We start from the raw sequence: 14,555 nt of genomic DNA, 5'->3' as shown, positions 1-14,555 counted from the left end.
GTTTTAAGGCTGCTCTGTTATTGTGTAAAAAACGACAAAGTACCGAGGCGTGAGTGGGTGACCTCAGCTAGGCTCTATAGCCCACTACACATTCAGCTCGCAGTTTGTTTTAAGCAGATGTGCACATGCGCATATATAAACCAGCTACTTTATTATTAAATGCTGTTGAACATCAGAATGAGGACAAATGCGATCTAAGTGACTGACAGACAGGGTGCTTCGAGTATTTGTGAAACTACTGATCTTCTGTTTTTTCTTCTTTTACTTACAACAGCCTCAAGAGTTTGTACGAAATGGTCAAAAAACCCAGTACGCAGCAGTTATGTGGACTTAAAACATCTAGCAGATGAGAAAGATCAGAGGAGAATGACCAGACCTGTTTAAGCTGACAGTAAGGCTGCAGCAACTAGAACAACTACTCTTTACAACAGTGGTGATCAGAAAGGCACAACACATTGAACCTTGAGGTGGATGGGCTACAGCAGCAGAAGGCAACATCAGGCTCCTCTCGTGCCAGCCAAAAAAACAGGAATATCAGGCTATGGTCAGTTTCTACTGTGCCATGCAGATTGATCCAGATGAACGGCTCTAATGGCTACTTCTCACATGACGAAGTACCTTGTCCCAAAGTCATCTGGTTCCAGGAACAAGTTCAGTGCACTTCAATGGCCTCTTTAATTACACTGTCAGAAAAAAAATATACCTTTCAGGGTTCAAACACTGTCACTCAAAGATAAGCCTTCGATATTTTTAGTTACGTAAAACATACTATAGATACATACTGTAGAACGTAATTATACTACATTATGTTGCAGTTAAATTTTTAAACCTGCATTGAATCCAGGCCTTTTATTCTTCTACTCAACCATATACCAACTCTGAACACAACAGAGCACCTTTGGGATGTGGTAAAACGGGAGATTTACAGCATAAATATGCAGTTGAAAATCTGCAGTAATTATGTGAAACATGTCAATGTGGTGCAGAATCTCTAAGAAATGGTTCCAGCACCTTGTTGAACCCATAACACAAATTTACTTCATGGTGTGGATTTAACAACAATGCTAGAACCATTTCTCAGAAGACTTTTTTGAGAGCAAAGGGTCTTGCAAAGTATGAGAACGGCGTTCCTAATAAAGTGTATTATTTAGCTCAGATAGTTAGGGGATATAGATAGTTAGGGGTTTAGAGATAGAACTTCAGGTGGAGAGCTTCTCCCTATTTGCAGTGTGTTTTGCCTCTACTAGCAGTCTGCACCCAGTATGCTAGCGCTCAGCTGCCTGATCCGTCACTCATTAATGTTTTTTTTTTCCTGCATATTAAATGATGTAGCCTGCGCTTAACTGTTTATGAGCAATCTCTACCACAAATGATAAGAGGATACATTATATGCCATAAAAAGGACTGGGCTGGTCCTGAGCAGAGCATTCAGTGGTGGTCAAGAGTCAATAGGCTAAATCCACTCACATTATAATCCCTGAAACCTTTGAAAAAGAGACTTCATTAAAAATGGCTTGCATCTCACAACATGCCATAAGTGGAATGCTTCTGACAAGATGCCAGGCCTGTTTTCAGCCTGTCCCGTTCATTCAAAGCAAGGTGCTGAATCAGTGCCTGACATATTCAAGCAGTGACAATGAGCAGCTTCTACTGTGGAAGTGCCAAAATGCGTATCTACTGGAATACTGAACATTTCCTGCACCAGCATATCAGTGAATTTCCGCTTTGAGGAAAAGATGTTGCATTAAATTTCATAGCCTGTGCTCAAACATAATGCATATTTATGTTGGTGCAGGGGCCTTGACTACGACTTCAAAACAGACCCCTTCACTACAAGAGGAGGGCAGTGCAAAAATCTCATCCAATTTATTCCAAGTGGAAAACCTGTTAGCGCTGAAAAATCAATACTGAATCCTTCGGCACTGGCATCTCTAGGCCTAACATAAGGTTTTGCTAGCATGTAAACGAAAATATGTAAACACAGGCTGTGTCTGAAACTGAAGGCAGCTGTCTCAATGCCATACTGTCCATGCTGTCTTCAGTCAGTGCCTCAGAAGACAGCTTTGTGATAAGATAAGGCTTTGTCATTCGCATCACATCACATGTGGTACATGAGGTGGAACGGAATAGTGTACTCAAGGTCCCAGTTAACTCCCAAAAGTAACAATAAATATTACCTGTGAGTGAATCATGTTTCAGACGTGCGTTGAAGGCAGAAATACATCACAATGTTGCCAAATACTGACGACTCACTGCTATCGGTTGACGTCTCGCCGTGTTAGCATTAGCCATTAGTGTCTTTTACCCAGACAAAAATGTCATATTGTATTTTACGGAAATTAAACATTCACCTCACAGAGAGAAGCCTGAATGTTCAAAAAGTACCAATGTTTCACTGGATTTATTGACTAGGATACCTAAGCATTAGCCCATCTTAGCTTAAATTAGTTTAGATTAGAGACTGCTGAAAGTAGAACCTGAAAACGGACATCATAGAGAGCTGTCATACTTGCTCTAAGACAGCAAAATAAAACAAAATACTAAAAGAGCACAAATTATTTGGCTAAGATTAATATGATGATTCATTTAGTATGATTTTTCTCCCAGTGGCATCAGTGCTGACACCCGAAAAAAGGAAACCTCTAACCTGCCCTGCCCTGGAACCTCAGCAGACAGCGTTTTATATTAACATGTTGCATTCCCTTACAAACCTCTTGCATTCCTTTGCAATAGTTTTGTGTGTATCCTCTTGCCAAATTCATTACATTTGCAAAGGAATGTAAAATCATTGCAAGAGGATGCAAAATTATTGTGAGGGAACTGTTGTTGTTATGATTAATATTATTATTAAAAAAAAACAACTCCTTAGCGGCTCTGTACCCTCCTGAGTGGCAGCATTTGTTGCATTTCAGACACAGCCACGGTCTACTTCTAACAACATATTCCGAAATTCCTTCTGCAGCTTAGTCTTGTACTAAGATGGAGTGGCTTCACTATCTGTGGAGTTCTTCATGCCTTGGAAAGCCTTATTAAGGCAAACCTCCATGGCCTTTGATGTGCAGTTCTGCTGCTGCGCCCCATCTTGCCTAAAGATACGATATATGTTGATGCAGGAACACGGTTATCCCTCTCATCCTTCCTGCTTCGTCTCCTCCCCAACAGTCAGCACCGGTGGAGGGCATTTAACGAATCCCACCAGCACCAGCGCAGTCTCTGCGGAGCCGTATCAGATAAGAGCATCCCTGCTCTCGCTACAGCAAAATGATCTTAGCACTGCTAAGTGCCCATCTGTGTGGCTCCCGACTCCGGCATTAAGTCACAACACACGTGTACGTCCACTGAGTTTTCTCACAGCATATTAGAAAAGGGCAGCGTCACCAGACCTGCTATTTAGTGGCTTAAAAGCATTAAGGGGATGTCAAGACCCAATGGGACAGTGTAGCTCAGCTTAGTGGCCCATGTTATTTTGAGGCAATTTCAGCTGAAGTCATTTTGTTATTTGGTGTTATTTGTTGCTACATTATGACATAGATGGACAGCGCACACATTTTTATTTGTTGAAGAAACTCTGAGGGGAAAAAGTGCATTTGCAGACAGGCTTGCATTGCAGCAAACAGCAGATATGCCCATTACAAGCTTTCTGTAAGAACAGTCACAAGCTGAAAATAACGAACGTAATATAAAGCACTTTGGACTTGATGCATTTAAATTGCAATTTGATTTCTGTGTTAGTCTAACACGTACTGCAGAGTCTGAATTGCGTGCACCATCTCTGGCTACTGTTACAAGAGTGCTGGGTGAGGAGTTTAAAATGAGACCCAGAGGAATGCTCTGATTAAAAAGCGGTAAAAAGCCTTGAAAATGGCAAACCCTGTGAATTTCACTATCCCTCACTCTTTATGGTGCCCCATTCACACAGAGATGCTACAATACTGCAGGTTTACGTACAGCTTTATCCAAATTTGAAAAACAGAACGAATGAATGAAAGACAGATATAGGAAGATATGGTGGCCATGTGCTACTGATAACATTTATCTGTTAACTACACAGTCAATAAATCCTTGTAAGAATTTAATTTAATTAAAGTCACACTTTTCCTCTCAAACAAAGCCAACATACCTACTTGGGTCTTTTAGCATAACATGCAGCCGTTGATGGAACAAAACAATTTCAGCACAATTTATTTACCTTTCCCTGAATGGATCAAAATAAACACATTTCATTCATTAATTCATGTCTAATTCATCAAAATCAGTTACTTACACAACACAATTTACTTGATACCAACATTTTCTGTTGGTAATATTTTTTTTCATTAGTCTGAGACCATGTCCATTTAACCTTTGATGCAGTACTACGCAAATGTCCGAGATAGTCCTTCATTTATTTAATTCCAAAACAGACATTAAGAAGGAAGCTATTTAATTTTTCAGGAGATATTTCTGAGGAGATGTTATGTATAAGCATGCATTATGTACCTCCGCCCATCTCCCCCACCTCCGATCAATCAATCCTGGTGGGTGTAACTGAGGAAGGAGCTTAATTAAAATGTGCAGTTAGGCAGGCTGAAGGAGAGACAGGACTGCCACCACATGTGCTGTGTTTTTAGCTTTATCTCATGTTAGGGGTGTGCTTTGTTTAGGTATTTTACCAGTATGTCCCTTAACCTGTTTTAAAAGAGCTTGTCGGTTAAGAGGATACTTCAGTGAGAGTATTTTGCCTGCGCATTTTTAACTTGTGTTGGGTGCATTTTAGCTCCTGCGCCGGGTGATTTATCACCATAGGACATTTATCAGCATACTCCTGATCTCTGTTTACAGGGGACTTTGTCGCGTGTTAGTGATCTGCTTATTTTGGGTAAATCTAGCCATATTCACAACTCTGTTTACAAGAGCTACTTGATCATTTGTACCATAAAAGCTGCTGCTGTTCTCAGAACAATGGACTGGCCACTGCCGAGTCCAGATGTCAACATCACTGAATGTGTTGATTACCTGGATTGTGAGAAGCAGAAAACATAACCAACTTCTAAGACTGAACTGGAGGTGTGGAAAAATATCCCTGCAGATTTCTTTGAAAAACTGAAAGTAAGTCTCCTGAAAAGAATGGAAGTCAGAATAGAGGCAAAGAGTGGCGACAGTAATACTGGAAAACATATATTTCATTATGGAGGTAATGTTCTGTTAAATATGGTTTCTGTTTTGGATCAAAAATGAATGACTTAATGGTTTTGACTGGGAGCTACATAAATCAAGTGGTCTCTGATTTTTGTACTTATATCTTCATATGCTTTGAGGAAGTCTTTCAGAATTCTAAATCACACACCCTACAGATTCCCTTCCCTGTACATGTGAAATATTTCACATTCATGCATTGCTAGCCTTTAGGAGCCCATCTGTTTTCACAGCATTTGTGTGTTTGAAATGGGGCATTATGCCCTTTTGATGGCAAATTAGAAATTAGTGTTTTTCCCAGCATATTTAACAAGAAAACCATCATTTTCTGTGATTGTATTTTTAATACACCTATTTAAAAACACCAACTTAACCCTGCTTGATACTCTTAACTCCAGAAATATTTGCACCCCTCAAGAAACGTGAGCAAAAATATTAGTCAAATACTGGTAATACATCCAATGATTTCATGTTTCCAACTTCGAAATGTTTGAAGAAATTGCTAACTATAAATTCAGTAAAACTAATTCCTGCAAAAGTGCAGTTGTGTCTTTGGAATAGTTCATTCTGTCAAAAACGTGTGGCAAAACCATTGGTAGCCTTAGAGAGTACTATACATATAAGAAAATGAATATGAGTCACTGCTGGAAAAACGTTTTCTTGATTCTGATTTTAGTGTTTAGGAACTTTATTCCTATTTCCTGTTTCAGTGTGGTATAAATCTGAGAACACACAGGTATAATCCCTTTGTCATCATGGGTAAAACCCAAGAACTGCACATACTGGGAAATAGCCACAAAATAGGTCAGCAGTTGTAAAGTAAGCCCAGCAAGCACGTTCAGGGCCATAGGGCATGCAACAGTTGAAAATTTGCCAGGAAGAGGATGCATCTGCATATTGCCCCCACACACAGTGAAAAGGATGCTAAGACAGGCAACGAGAAGCCCAAAGATCACAGTTTCACAACTGCAGAGTTTAGTTGCATCATGAAGGTTTCACAGTTTCAACAGTGAGACACCGCCAGCATCTGAACTTTGCCAAGCAATGTTACAATTGGAATTGTGTGTTGTGGTCAGATGAGACAAAAAAAGTTGGCAAAAAAAGGTGGACAGAATACAAAGAACGGCACCTCATACCCATGGAAAATATGGTGGTGGCTCTTAAATGCTTTGGGGCCGTTTTGCTGTAGTGGACCAGGGACTCTTGTTAAGGTCAGTGGTACAATTTAAGGTCCGTGCCACAACATTTTAGTTAAAAATATGGTTGCCTCTGCCTGAAAGGTTGAAACTGTGCTGTACTTGGATCTTTCAACAACACAGTGACCCCTAGCATTGCACGCATTGTTCTTTTTTTTTAATGAAAATTATAGCTCATGAAGGGTGCCAATATTTCTGGAGATGGCTGTGTATTTCTTTTTATTATTACGCACCAACTGTACTTTATATTGCTTTACATTGTGTGAAAATTTAATGATAAATAGACCATTAAAAATTGACAAGTCATTTTTTTCTCCTACAAAGTTACTTTTTTGGAGATCAAAAAACGAAACCCCTCTACCAGCCCGCTCTAAAGACCCTGATAAAACTGCATTGTTGAGGACATCATCTATAGACAGCCCTACAGACTGAAGTGTGGCTGTAGAATGCACCTCTGGAATACATGTTTTAACTAATACTATATTTTTGGGACTGTGCAGGCCTAATCCAACTAAAGCCAATGCCTTCTTTCAGACAGTAGCAGAGCTGTTATTTTATGGATGACTACAGTCATAAGAGTTATCAGTCATTACTTCGAGACACGGCCGTCATTAGAGAACAGTGAATACTTCAATCCATCGTATTCATTCTGTCTGTGTGGGAACAACAGGACAGAAATGCTCTTCTGGAGACTGCTCAGCAGTTAGGGAGCAGCCAGCACTGCTGGGTGCCTCATCCAAAAAAACAGTTATGCTGAAATCAGTTGCACTGAACGAGAGACAAGATGGCAGGCTCATGCAGTATGCAGCAAAAAACACTCAAAACTCACTGGCATTTCCCCTCCTCTGACAGCTGCATGCCTTCCAGTAATTACTACACAATGGAATAAGGCTATGAAGACAGAGATTGTGCTAGCCAATCACAGATCTTAAAGCATAACTGCTTAAAAGCTTGAGATGGGAGTGAAAATTGCAGAGACCTCATATTTACATTTATACAACAGTTCCAATGACACAAACTCATAGGTTGTGTTCTACCTGTGCTATTGTTTGTGATTATGGCTTGTTTACAACTGCTGTTTCATTACACTGAACTCTGGCTGCTAAGTAACCACTCTCTTTCTGTTGTGGTTTACCATTACAAAGTTTCTGCTTTAGCTAATAATCTATCTTCTAAACCGCTTATCCTTCTGGGTTGCGGGGGGAGCTGGAGCCTATGCCAGCAGTCATTGGGTGGAAGGCAGGATAGACCCTGGACAGGTCACCAAGTCCATCGCAGGGTTCTAATAATAATAAACAAACCCTAGATTCATTAGATAAGACAATATTTGATGTTCAGATTGTTTGGCCAGATTCTGAAGAACAGCACAGGTGCATATCAGATTCTGCACATCTTATTGTCTCTAAGTGAGCTTTTTGGTCAGCAGCTTTGACAGAGGAACAACTAAACAAACAAATTAGGCAATTAGGCAAAGGAGATAGGTTGTGAAATGCTTTACAGACTGGCTGTAACAAAAGGACATTCAGGTTAACCTCGCAAATATTGAATAATCTGCATTGAACCTGATACTGCGACAGTTTAATGGCTCCATCATAATGCAGATGGCTGCTCCTTTGTGTGGTGGAAGGAACTGCAAATATTAAAGCACATTTGATACGATGTTCAGGGCATCTTTTCTTTTTTTTTCTTTACAGAAACAAAAACAACAGAACACTCAAGGACTTGAGTTTCACAAAATAACATCATAGCTGGGATTATCTACAGTACTCACCTTCAGCTCGTGCCTGTGACCGAATCACAGTGATGCTGACGTGCATTAACACACTCCTTCTCATATGCTATTGCTTAAATATAAGCTTGTTAAGTTACATTTAAGCACGTTTAAATGGAGATAAGTAGTGGAAAAAAACAATGGGGAATTTGCACTGTTTATTATTTGGGTTGTGAGCTTGTGAATGTGTTGTACAAAGTGTAAATTCAGTGTAAGAAATCGGATTAACAAATATTTACAGTACATTTCAAGGTTAAATCAGTTGACATTTGGAAACAGAGACTGGTGGTGGAACCAGCTTATTGTAGCATTGCACCATGCATTTAACAGGAGCCTCAAGAAAATGTCGTAAAGGAACAAAATACCTGGTGCTCTTCATTTTGGAACTGAGCTGGCCCAAGGCAAATGAAAGAAAACAGGAAAGCAGGAAAAGGACAAGAAACAGGTTTACATTGCTTAAGTTTCATTGACGTTTGGCTAACTTTAGCAAACACATCTGAGCTGACAACTTCCATTTGGAATAGTTAAAAAATGTATAGCAAATATATAGACATTTTTATGGGTGTGCATTTTTAGAAGCTCTTAAATAGTTACCAAAAAATCCCCCTGATTGAGCAGATTTATGAAGGTAGAGTGCGGTCTATGATCTTTCATGAAATGTACAAGAAAGACTTGCCAAGCTGTCTCTCCACCCAGCTTTACTGATCCTGATTCACTGCTGATAAGCCTAACAAGTCTACTTTTACCGGAATAAGAATGCACTTAACACAGAAATGACACTCAAAGTATTCTAGCTACTTTAAATTACAACTCAAATATCAATTCAGATTTCTATGAATGTCCATACAAGGGTTTTGGATATTTGACCTCTAGAAGTCTTCGGGGCTAATGTGCAATACATCACAAAAATAAACATTTTTTTAATCTTTAAAAAAAATCATTTTGGCATTTTGAAATTCATAATATACAATATATTAATTTTCCTTCAACTGTGCAAACAGAGAGATTTGCACAATAAATAAAGGTGATGAATCAGCAGGTACAGAGAAAATTATATATTTATATTTATATATATATCATCTATACAAAATAGATACTAAAATAAGGAGCAGTGATCACTAAGGGCCTCTCCCAGGTTTAGTCAGTAGACATAATCATTTGCTGTACCAGAGACTGAAACCTGCTATCAACTGCTGTTTAGTTTGTTATACTTGATATAAATAGCACCTTCACCATGAAACCCCTGTTGTGAAAGCTGGGTATGCTGTTTGTTGTTTACTTTGTGTTGTTGATTGTCATTTCGTTGAGTTTTGTATGAAGGAGGAAACTACAGGAGGAGAAGGAGGAGGAGAAGGTGGGTTCGGCCCATGACAGAATAGAAGAACTGCTGCTGGCATATGGGTGAAGCTGACCTTTGCTTTTACGCCATTTAGACGTTTCAAGGCAGATTTGAAAGCTGTGTCGAAGGGAGGACAGACACTAGAACCTGAAAGGCAGAGGTTTGAAAAGATCCTCTTTAAAGAGAGTCCTTATGGGTGAGTACCTTTAAGTCAAGGTGACTGGAAGGATTAAAGGGGAGCTGGAATGCATCAATACAGTAGACATCCGTGTTCACATACATTTGTCAAAGGGGGAGGGTCAGATTTTATGGACTTCATGTATTGGCATCGCTGTTTGATGATTGGTTGTCTTCGGCATGCTTGAACATCAGGATGGAATTGTAGATTTTGAGAGCCGGGCCGAGCTTAACACTCATGATCTTCACGATGTCACGCTGCGTCAGCAGGAGGAACGCCTTGCCATCGATTTGCTAGCAAGAGGACAAGCAGCAGGACGGGTTAGTCTACAATGACCACGCAAACACCTGAAGGACAGAAAGTCCCATTGTGTTCTTATTATGTATATCCTATTATGTATGAACCATGTTTCATGCATATTTATTCACATATTAATTTACTAATTATTTACTGACAGTATTGGTTCTATTGGTATTGATAACTATTGATTGTTCTATTGATCTGAAATAGTTACAACCAAAAGCTACCACCAGAAGTCATCCTGGGTGTCTTATTACACATGATAATGTTTACAATAAATGTCATGTCTGATTGAGCTATCTCATGGCTATGTAAAATTAATTAACAATCCAGTTTTTTTTTTAACCTGCGCAAAGCCTTTAGAACTACACATAGCATTGCTGTCAGAAAATTATCAAAACAAAAACAGGAATAGCAACTTTAGAGGAGAATGTAAAAAACATTTTCAATTTTAACACAAGTTAATGTTGAGATTTTATTCCAAGTATTTTTGGAGCATTTTTGTTGATCCGTTCTTCATGAAATTTTTACACTCTTTATAGGACAGCTGCTGTGCTCAAATGATGTAGATAATTAAGGCTATTTGTTGTTTTTTTTTGGACAGCAACAATTTTAATGTACGTTTAATGTATGATCTCGTTTTGAAATCCAAAAAAAGTTACATTTGTTAACGGCATTGGTATTGGCAACACTGTGTTAAGCACGGATTACTGCAACAACCTAGAAATTCCATACTGCATCCTTACAATATGAACATACTCTACTGAAGCAGCTGATTTTCTCTGGATCCTAGAATATGTAGTTTAGTTGGAGTAGATAAAAAGTCTTCAGAGTAAGGGAATGCAGTCTCTTTAACATGCACAACATCCTCTGCATACTAATAGTTACTGTGGTTACAGTGGTGTTTTTTTAATGGCTTTTGATCAAAAAATCCTTCTTTCCTCAGTTCAAACAAATGCTGCCTACTTTATTATGAGAGAGGAAAAAGGCCCTATTCTCTACACTGTCCCCAAGAGATTAATGCTCAGAGTGTGCAGTGGCAAAAGGCTAGCCTGTGTCTGTTCCACTTCATTAAGTTAAGCACACTGCAGAAGAGAGTGCACCCCACCACCTGACAGAACAGACCATCATGTAGCCATCTGCACAGGTCTTATATTTTGCTCTTTTTGCTGAATTTTGTCTACAACATATGCATCAGTACCTTCATATATGCTATATGTCTGAACATGTCCATGTCTAGACAGGGCTTCTAATTAGTGAATTCAGCTTCTTTAAAGTGCACTTGATGGGGACACAATTTGTGCTTTCAATTGTGCATATACAGCTTGTATAATTTCCATAGAAAAGCACTGACAATAGATTCGGATGCTCTGGAGCAACCACACATGAACCTATGGTCAGCATGCCAAACACTAGGCATCAGCTAGATGGATATAAAGCCCCCCAGTACTGAACTGCGGAGCAGCTGAACTGCGTTATGCGATGGAGCACCATTCAATACCTTTTGGATGAGCTGGAGTGGCATTTGTGATCCAGAACTAATCATGCAACATCAGTAACTGACCTCACCAATGCTCTTGTGGCTAAACACAATCAAATCATCTCAGCAATATTGTAACCTCCAGTATAAAGTCTGAAAAAATACATGCAGCACTGCAGCAAAGTGTCAAATGCCCTGGTAATACCCTGGATCTGCAAGTGTCTACAAACTTCCGGACATACAGTGAAGTCATATTATCAGAGTAAAGTCCAGTAAAACTGAACTGAAATTCAGTTTGTGTTAATAGGAATAAAGTGCAAGCTAGAGAAGTAAAATCAAGACACTGATGATCGTAGAGTGCAGGCTACAGACTTTGCCCCTGAGGCCTAAGAGAGAGAATAAAGGTACACCTAAAGTCATCTCATTTTAGCTTACCTCCTCTCTAAACTGCTTGGCTTGTTCCTCGCACCCTGGGAGAGAGTGAATGAAGTCAGCCACCTGCTCTCACACACACACACACACACACACACACACACACACACACACACACACACACACACACACACACACACAAAATACAGAAAATGGTTTAGTCAGAGAATATTGGGTTTAACATCTTTTTGTTTTCAAAAGACATAGATTCATTCTAAATAACTGAGCTGAGCTCAATGAGTCACAAATGAGTCATAACTAAGGTGTCATTCAAATAATGATGAAAGGGAGAAATATTTTTCTTGCAATTCATATTTGAGTGGCATGATGTGTTGAAGGCTAAAGAATGAGAAATGTTTCTAATCACAAGCTGAAGGACTTGAATGACCTACAATACATGTAGACATCCATCATTCTAGGCTTTGGATAAAACATAAAATTAATCACCCAGCATACAAGGCCATGCTCAGAACTTAACTTTACTCTCAGAGCAACAGAATAGTTAAAAGTGGAAATAAAGACAAGGCTTGAAAAACTGTAGCAGGAACAAAATGACTCCAGAAAAAAGGGGTATGGGGGAGACCTGAAAGCAAGAAAGCATGAAACCCTGCTCTTTCTAAGCATCACTGATTACGTCACCCACGTGATTGAATACCTGTTGTAGCCCCACAACGGCCGCACTGAATGCACCTTGCATTTACATACTTATGAAGGAAATGTTTACTATTGTTTTAGTAGAGCTGGTATGGTATCATATGGCCTTTCACTTCATATAGATGCAATGTGTGAATGCAAGGATACACAAGCAATTGTGCTGAAATTGTGCTGGTGAGGGTTCACGCCAACAAAGATGCACACAAAACACGTCAGTCCTAATACCACAGAGAAGAATTTTTAGCCCACTAAACATGAGTGAACAGAGAGTGACTGAGTTACAAGCCAGGTCCATGAGGTGCTTCCCATCTAAAACCTCTTGCAAGCAGACTACAGATGAAAGAAAAAACTACAGCTTTTAAAATGTCTACTGAATGTAGTACCAAAATCTGTCTTGATCTTGATAGATCAAATTCGAGTGAAGTGTGTGACAAGTTGATAGATGTATAATTTAAGGACTAAAATATATAAGATGTATAATTTAAGGAAGAAAAGTGTGCTCCATTTCATATTTGGCAAATGTGGTGCAAGCCCAGTAGTCTAACAGATCAATATGATTCCCAGTTCAACACAGTACCACCTCAGGGCATAATCCATCCCTTCATATGAACTTGAACAAGCTTTGCAAACTATGTTAGCTCACTAGGGCTAAGCAGCCAGTGTGTAAACCAGGTCTGCTGTGCTCATGACCTTACGGCACTAATCGGATGGGGAATAACACAAATTAAAGACAATGTTCAAAGATGTTAACAGCAACGGAGCCTTCCGGCAGAGTTAATAACGAGACTGTGGGGGCCAGTAGCACACAGCTCAGCCACCAGAACCTCTGAGCAGAGCAGGAAGTGCCAGTGTGCACTGGCACATTGCCTGCAACTTTCTCTGAAGCTGAGCTGTAGCATTAGGACCTTCCACTGCATGTCGTCTCCCTTTTATTCTGACTGACACAGAGAAGACCACTTAAAATAACAAGATGGATGTGTTTTGGAGATGCACCCTGCACGAAACTTGAAAAAGACTCACTTGAGTCCTCTTCAAAATGGTGAAATTCTAGGGTAATGTTAGCAGGAGAAGAGCAATTAAAGCCTACCCATTAATAACTGTGAGGCATTTTACAATGTAGCACTAGCAGCTCGGGCTGGGTTAGCTGTGATAATGAAGATGTATGCGCCGCTTGCTAATGAACCTTGATGGCGTTTGGAGCTCATCTGCAAAAATCTCTATGCAGAAGATTTCATTAAGATTCAGCCCAACAGGGAGGGAGAACGAAAGAAAGTGATCAAGGTTAAATTATTGTATAGAAACTGGCGACTAACGTATGACCACTGGAGGAAGTAATGCAGAATTGGAGAGGTTTTAAACTCCTTACAGCTTAGATTAGAGCAATAGGTTACTTAACAGGCCAGATGCATTAGTTGTTTCATCGACCGCTGCCAAATGGCCTTGAAGTCTTTAGACAAATTGTGTGACTACAATTAGCCTGATCTGCTAAAGGCTAACAACACTATCAGAGTGGAAGTACACATACAGTTAGGCCCAGAAATATTTGGACAGTGACACAACCTTCATGATCTGGGCTCTGCATGCCACCACATTGGATTTAAAATGAAACAACTGAGATGCAACTGAAGAGACTTTTAGGTTTAATTCAAGGGGTTGCACAAAAATATCCTATGAAATGTTTAGGAATTGCAACCATTTTTCTACAAAGCCTCCTCATTTCAGGTGCTCAAAAGTAATTGGACAAATTAACTTTACCATAAATAAAATGTTCATTTTTAATACTTTGTTGAGAGTCCTTTTGCAGGCAATGACAGCCTGAAGTCTGGAACTCATGGACATCACCAAATGCTGGGTTTCCTCCTTTGTGATGCTTTGCCAGGTCTTTACCACAGCTGTCTTCAGTTGTTGCTTGTTTGTGAGTCTTTCTGCCTTAGAATATTTGACTTCTTTGCCTTAAAAAACTCCTGAGTTGCTTTCGCAGTAAGTTTTGGGTCATTGTCCATCTGCACTGTGAAGTGACGTCCAATCAA

General features: G+C 39.6%; 1 protein-coding gene across 5 annotated transcripts in view; it reads right to left on the bottom strand.

Moving 5' to 3' along the window:
- Window positions 1-8,285: 8,285 nt before the first annotated feature.
- The window catches only part of LOC108432753 (lethal(3)malignant brain tumor-like protein 4), a 108,173-nt gene continuing 101,903 nt past the window's right edge, over window positions 8,286-14,555 (bottom strand). For all 5 annotated transcript variants that reach the window (XM_017706836.2, XM_017706839.2, XM_017706838.2 and 2 more), the window contains exons 19-20: window positions 11,875-11,937; window positions 8,286-9,952 (exon numbers count right to left, since the gene is read on the bottom strand). In XM_017706836.2, coding sequence (XP_017562325.1) covers window positions 9,797-9,952; window positions 11,875-11,937 — 219 coding nt within the window. In that variant the 3' untranslated portion in view covers window positions 8,286-9,796. The remainder of the gene's footprint in view (window positions 9,953-11,874; window positions 11,938-14,555) is intronic.

Source organism: Pygocentrus nattereri, chromosome 3, assembly GCF_015220715.1.
Source record: "Pygocentrus nattereri isolate fPygNat1 chromosome 3, fPygNat1.pri, whole genome shotgun sequence".
Lineage (NCBI taxonomy): Eukaryota > Metazoa > Chordata > Actinopteri > Characiformes > Serrasalmidae > Pygocentrus > Pygocentrus nattereri.
The sequence above is the reverse complement of the archived record's forward strand: the minus strand, read 5'-3'. Positions and strand labels throughout refer to the sequence as shown.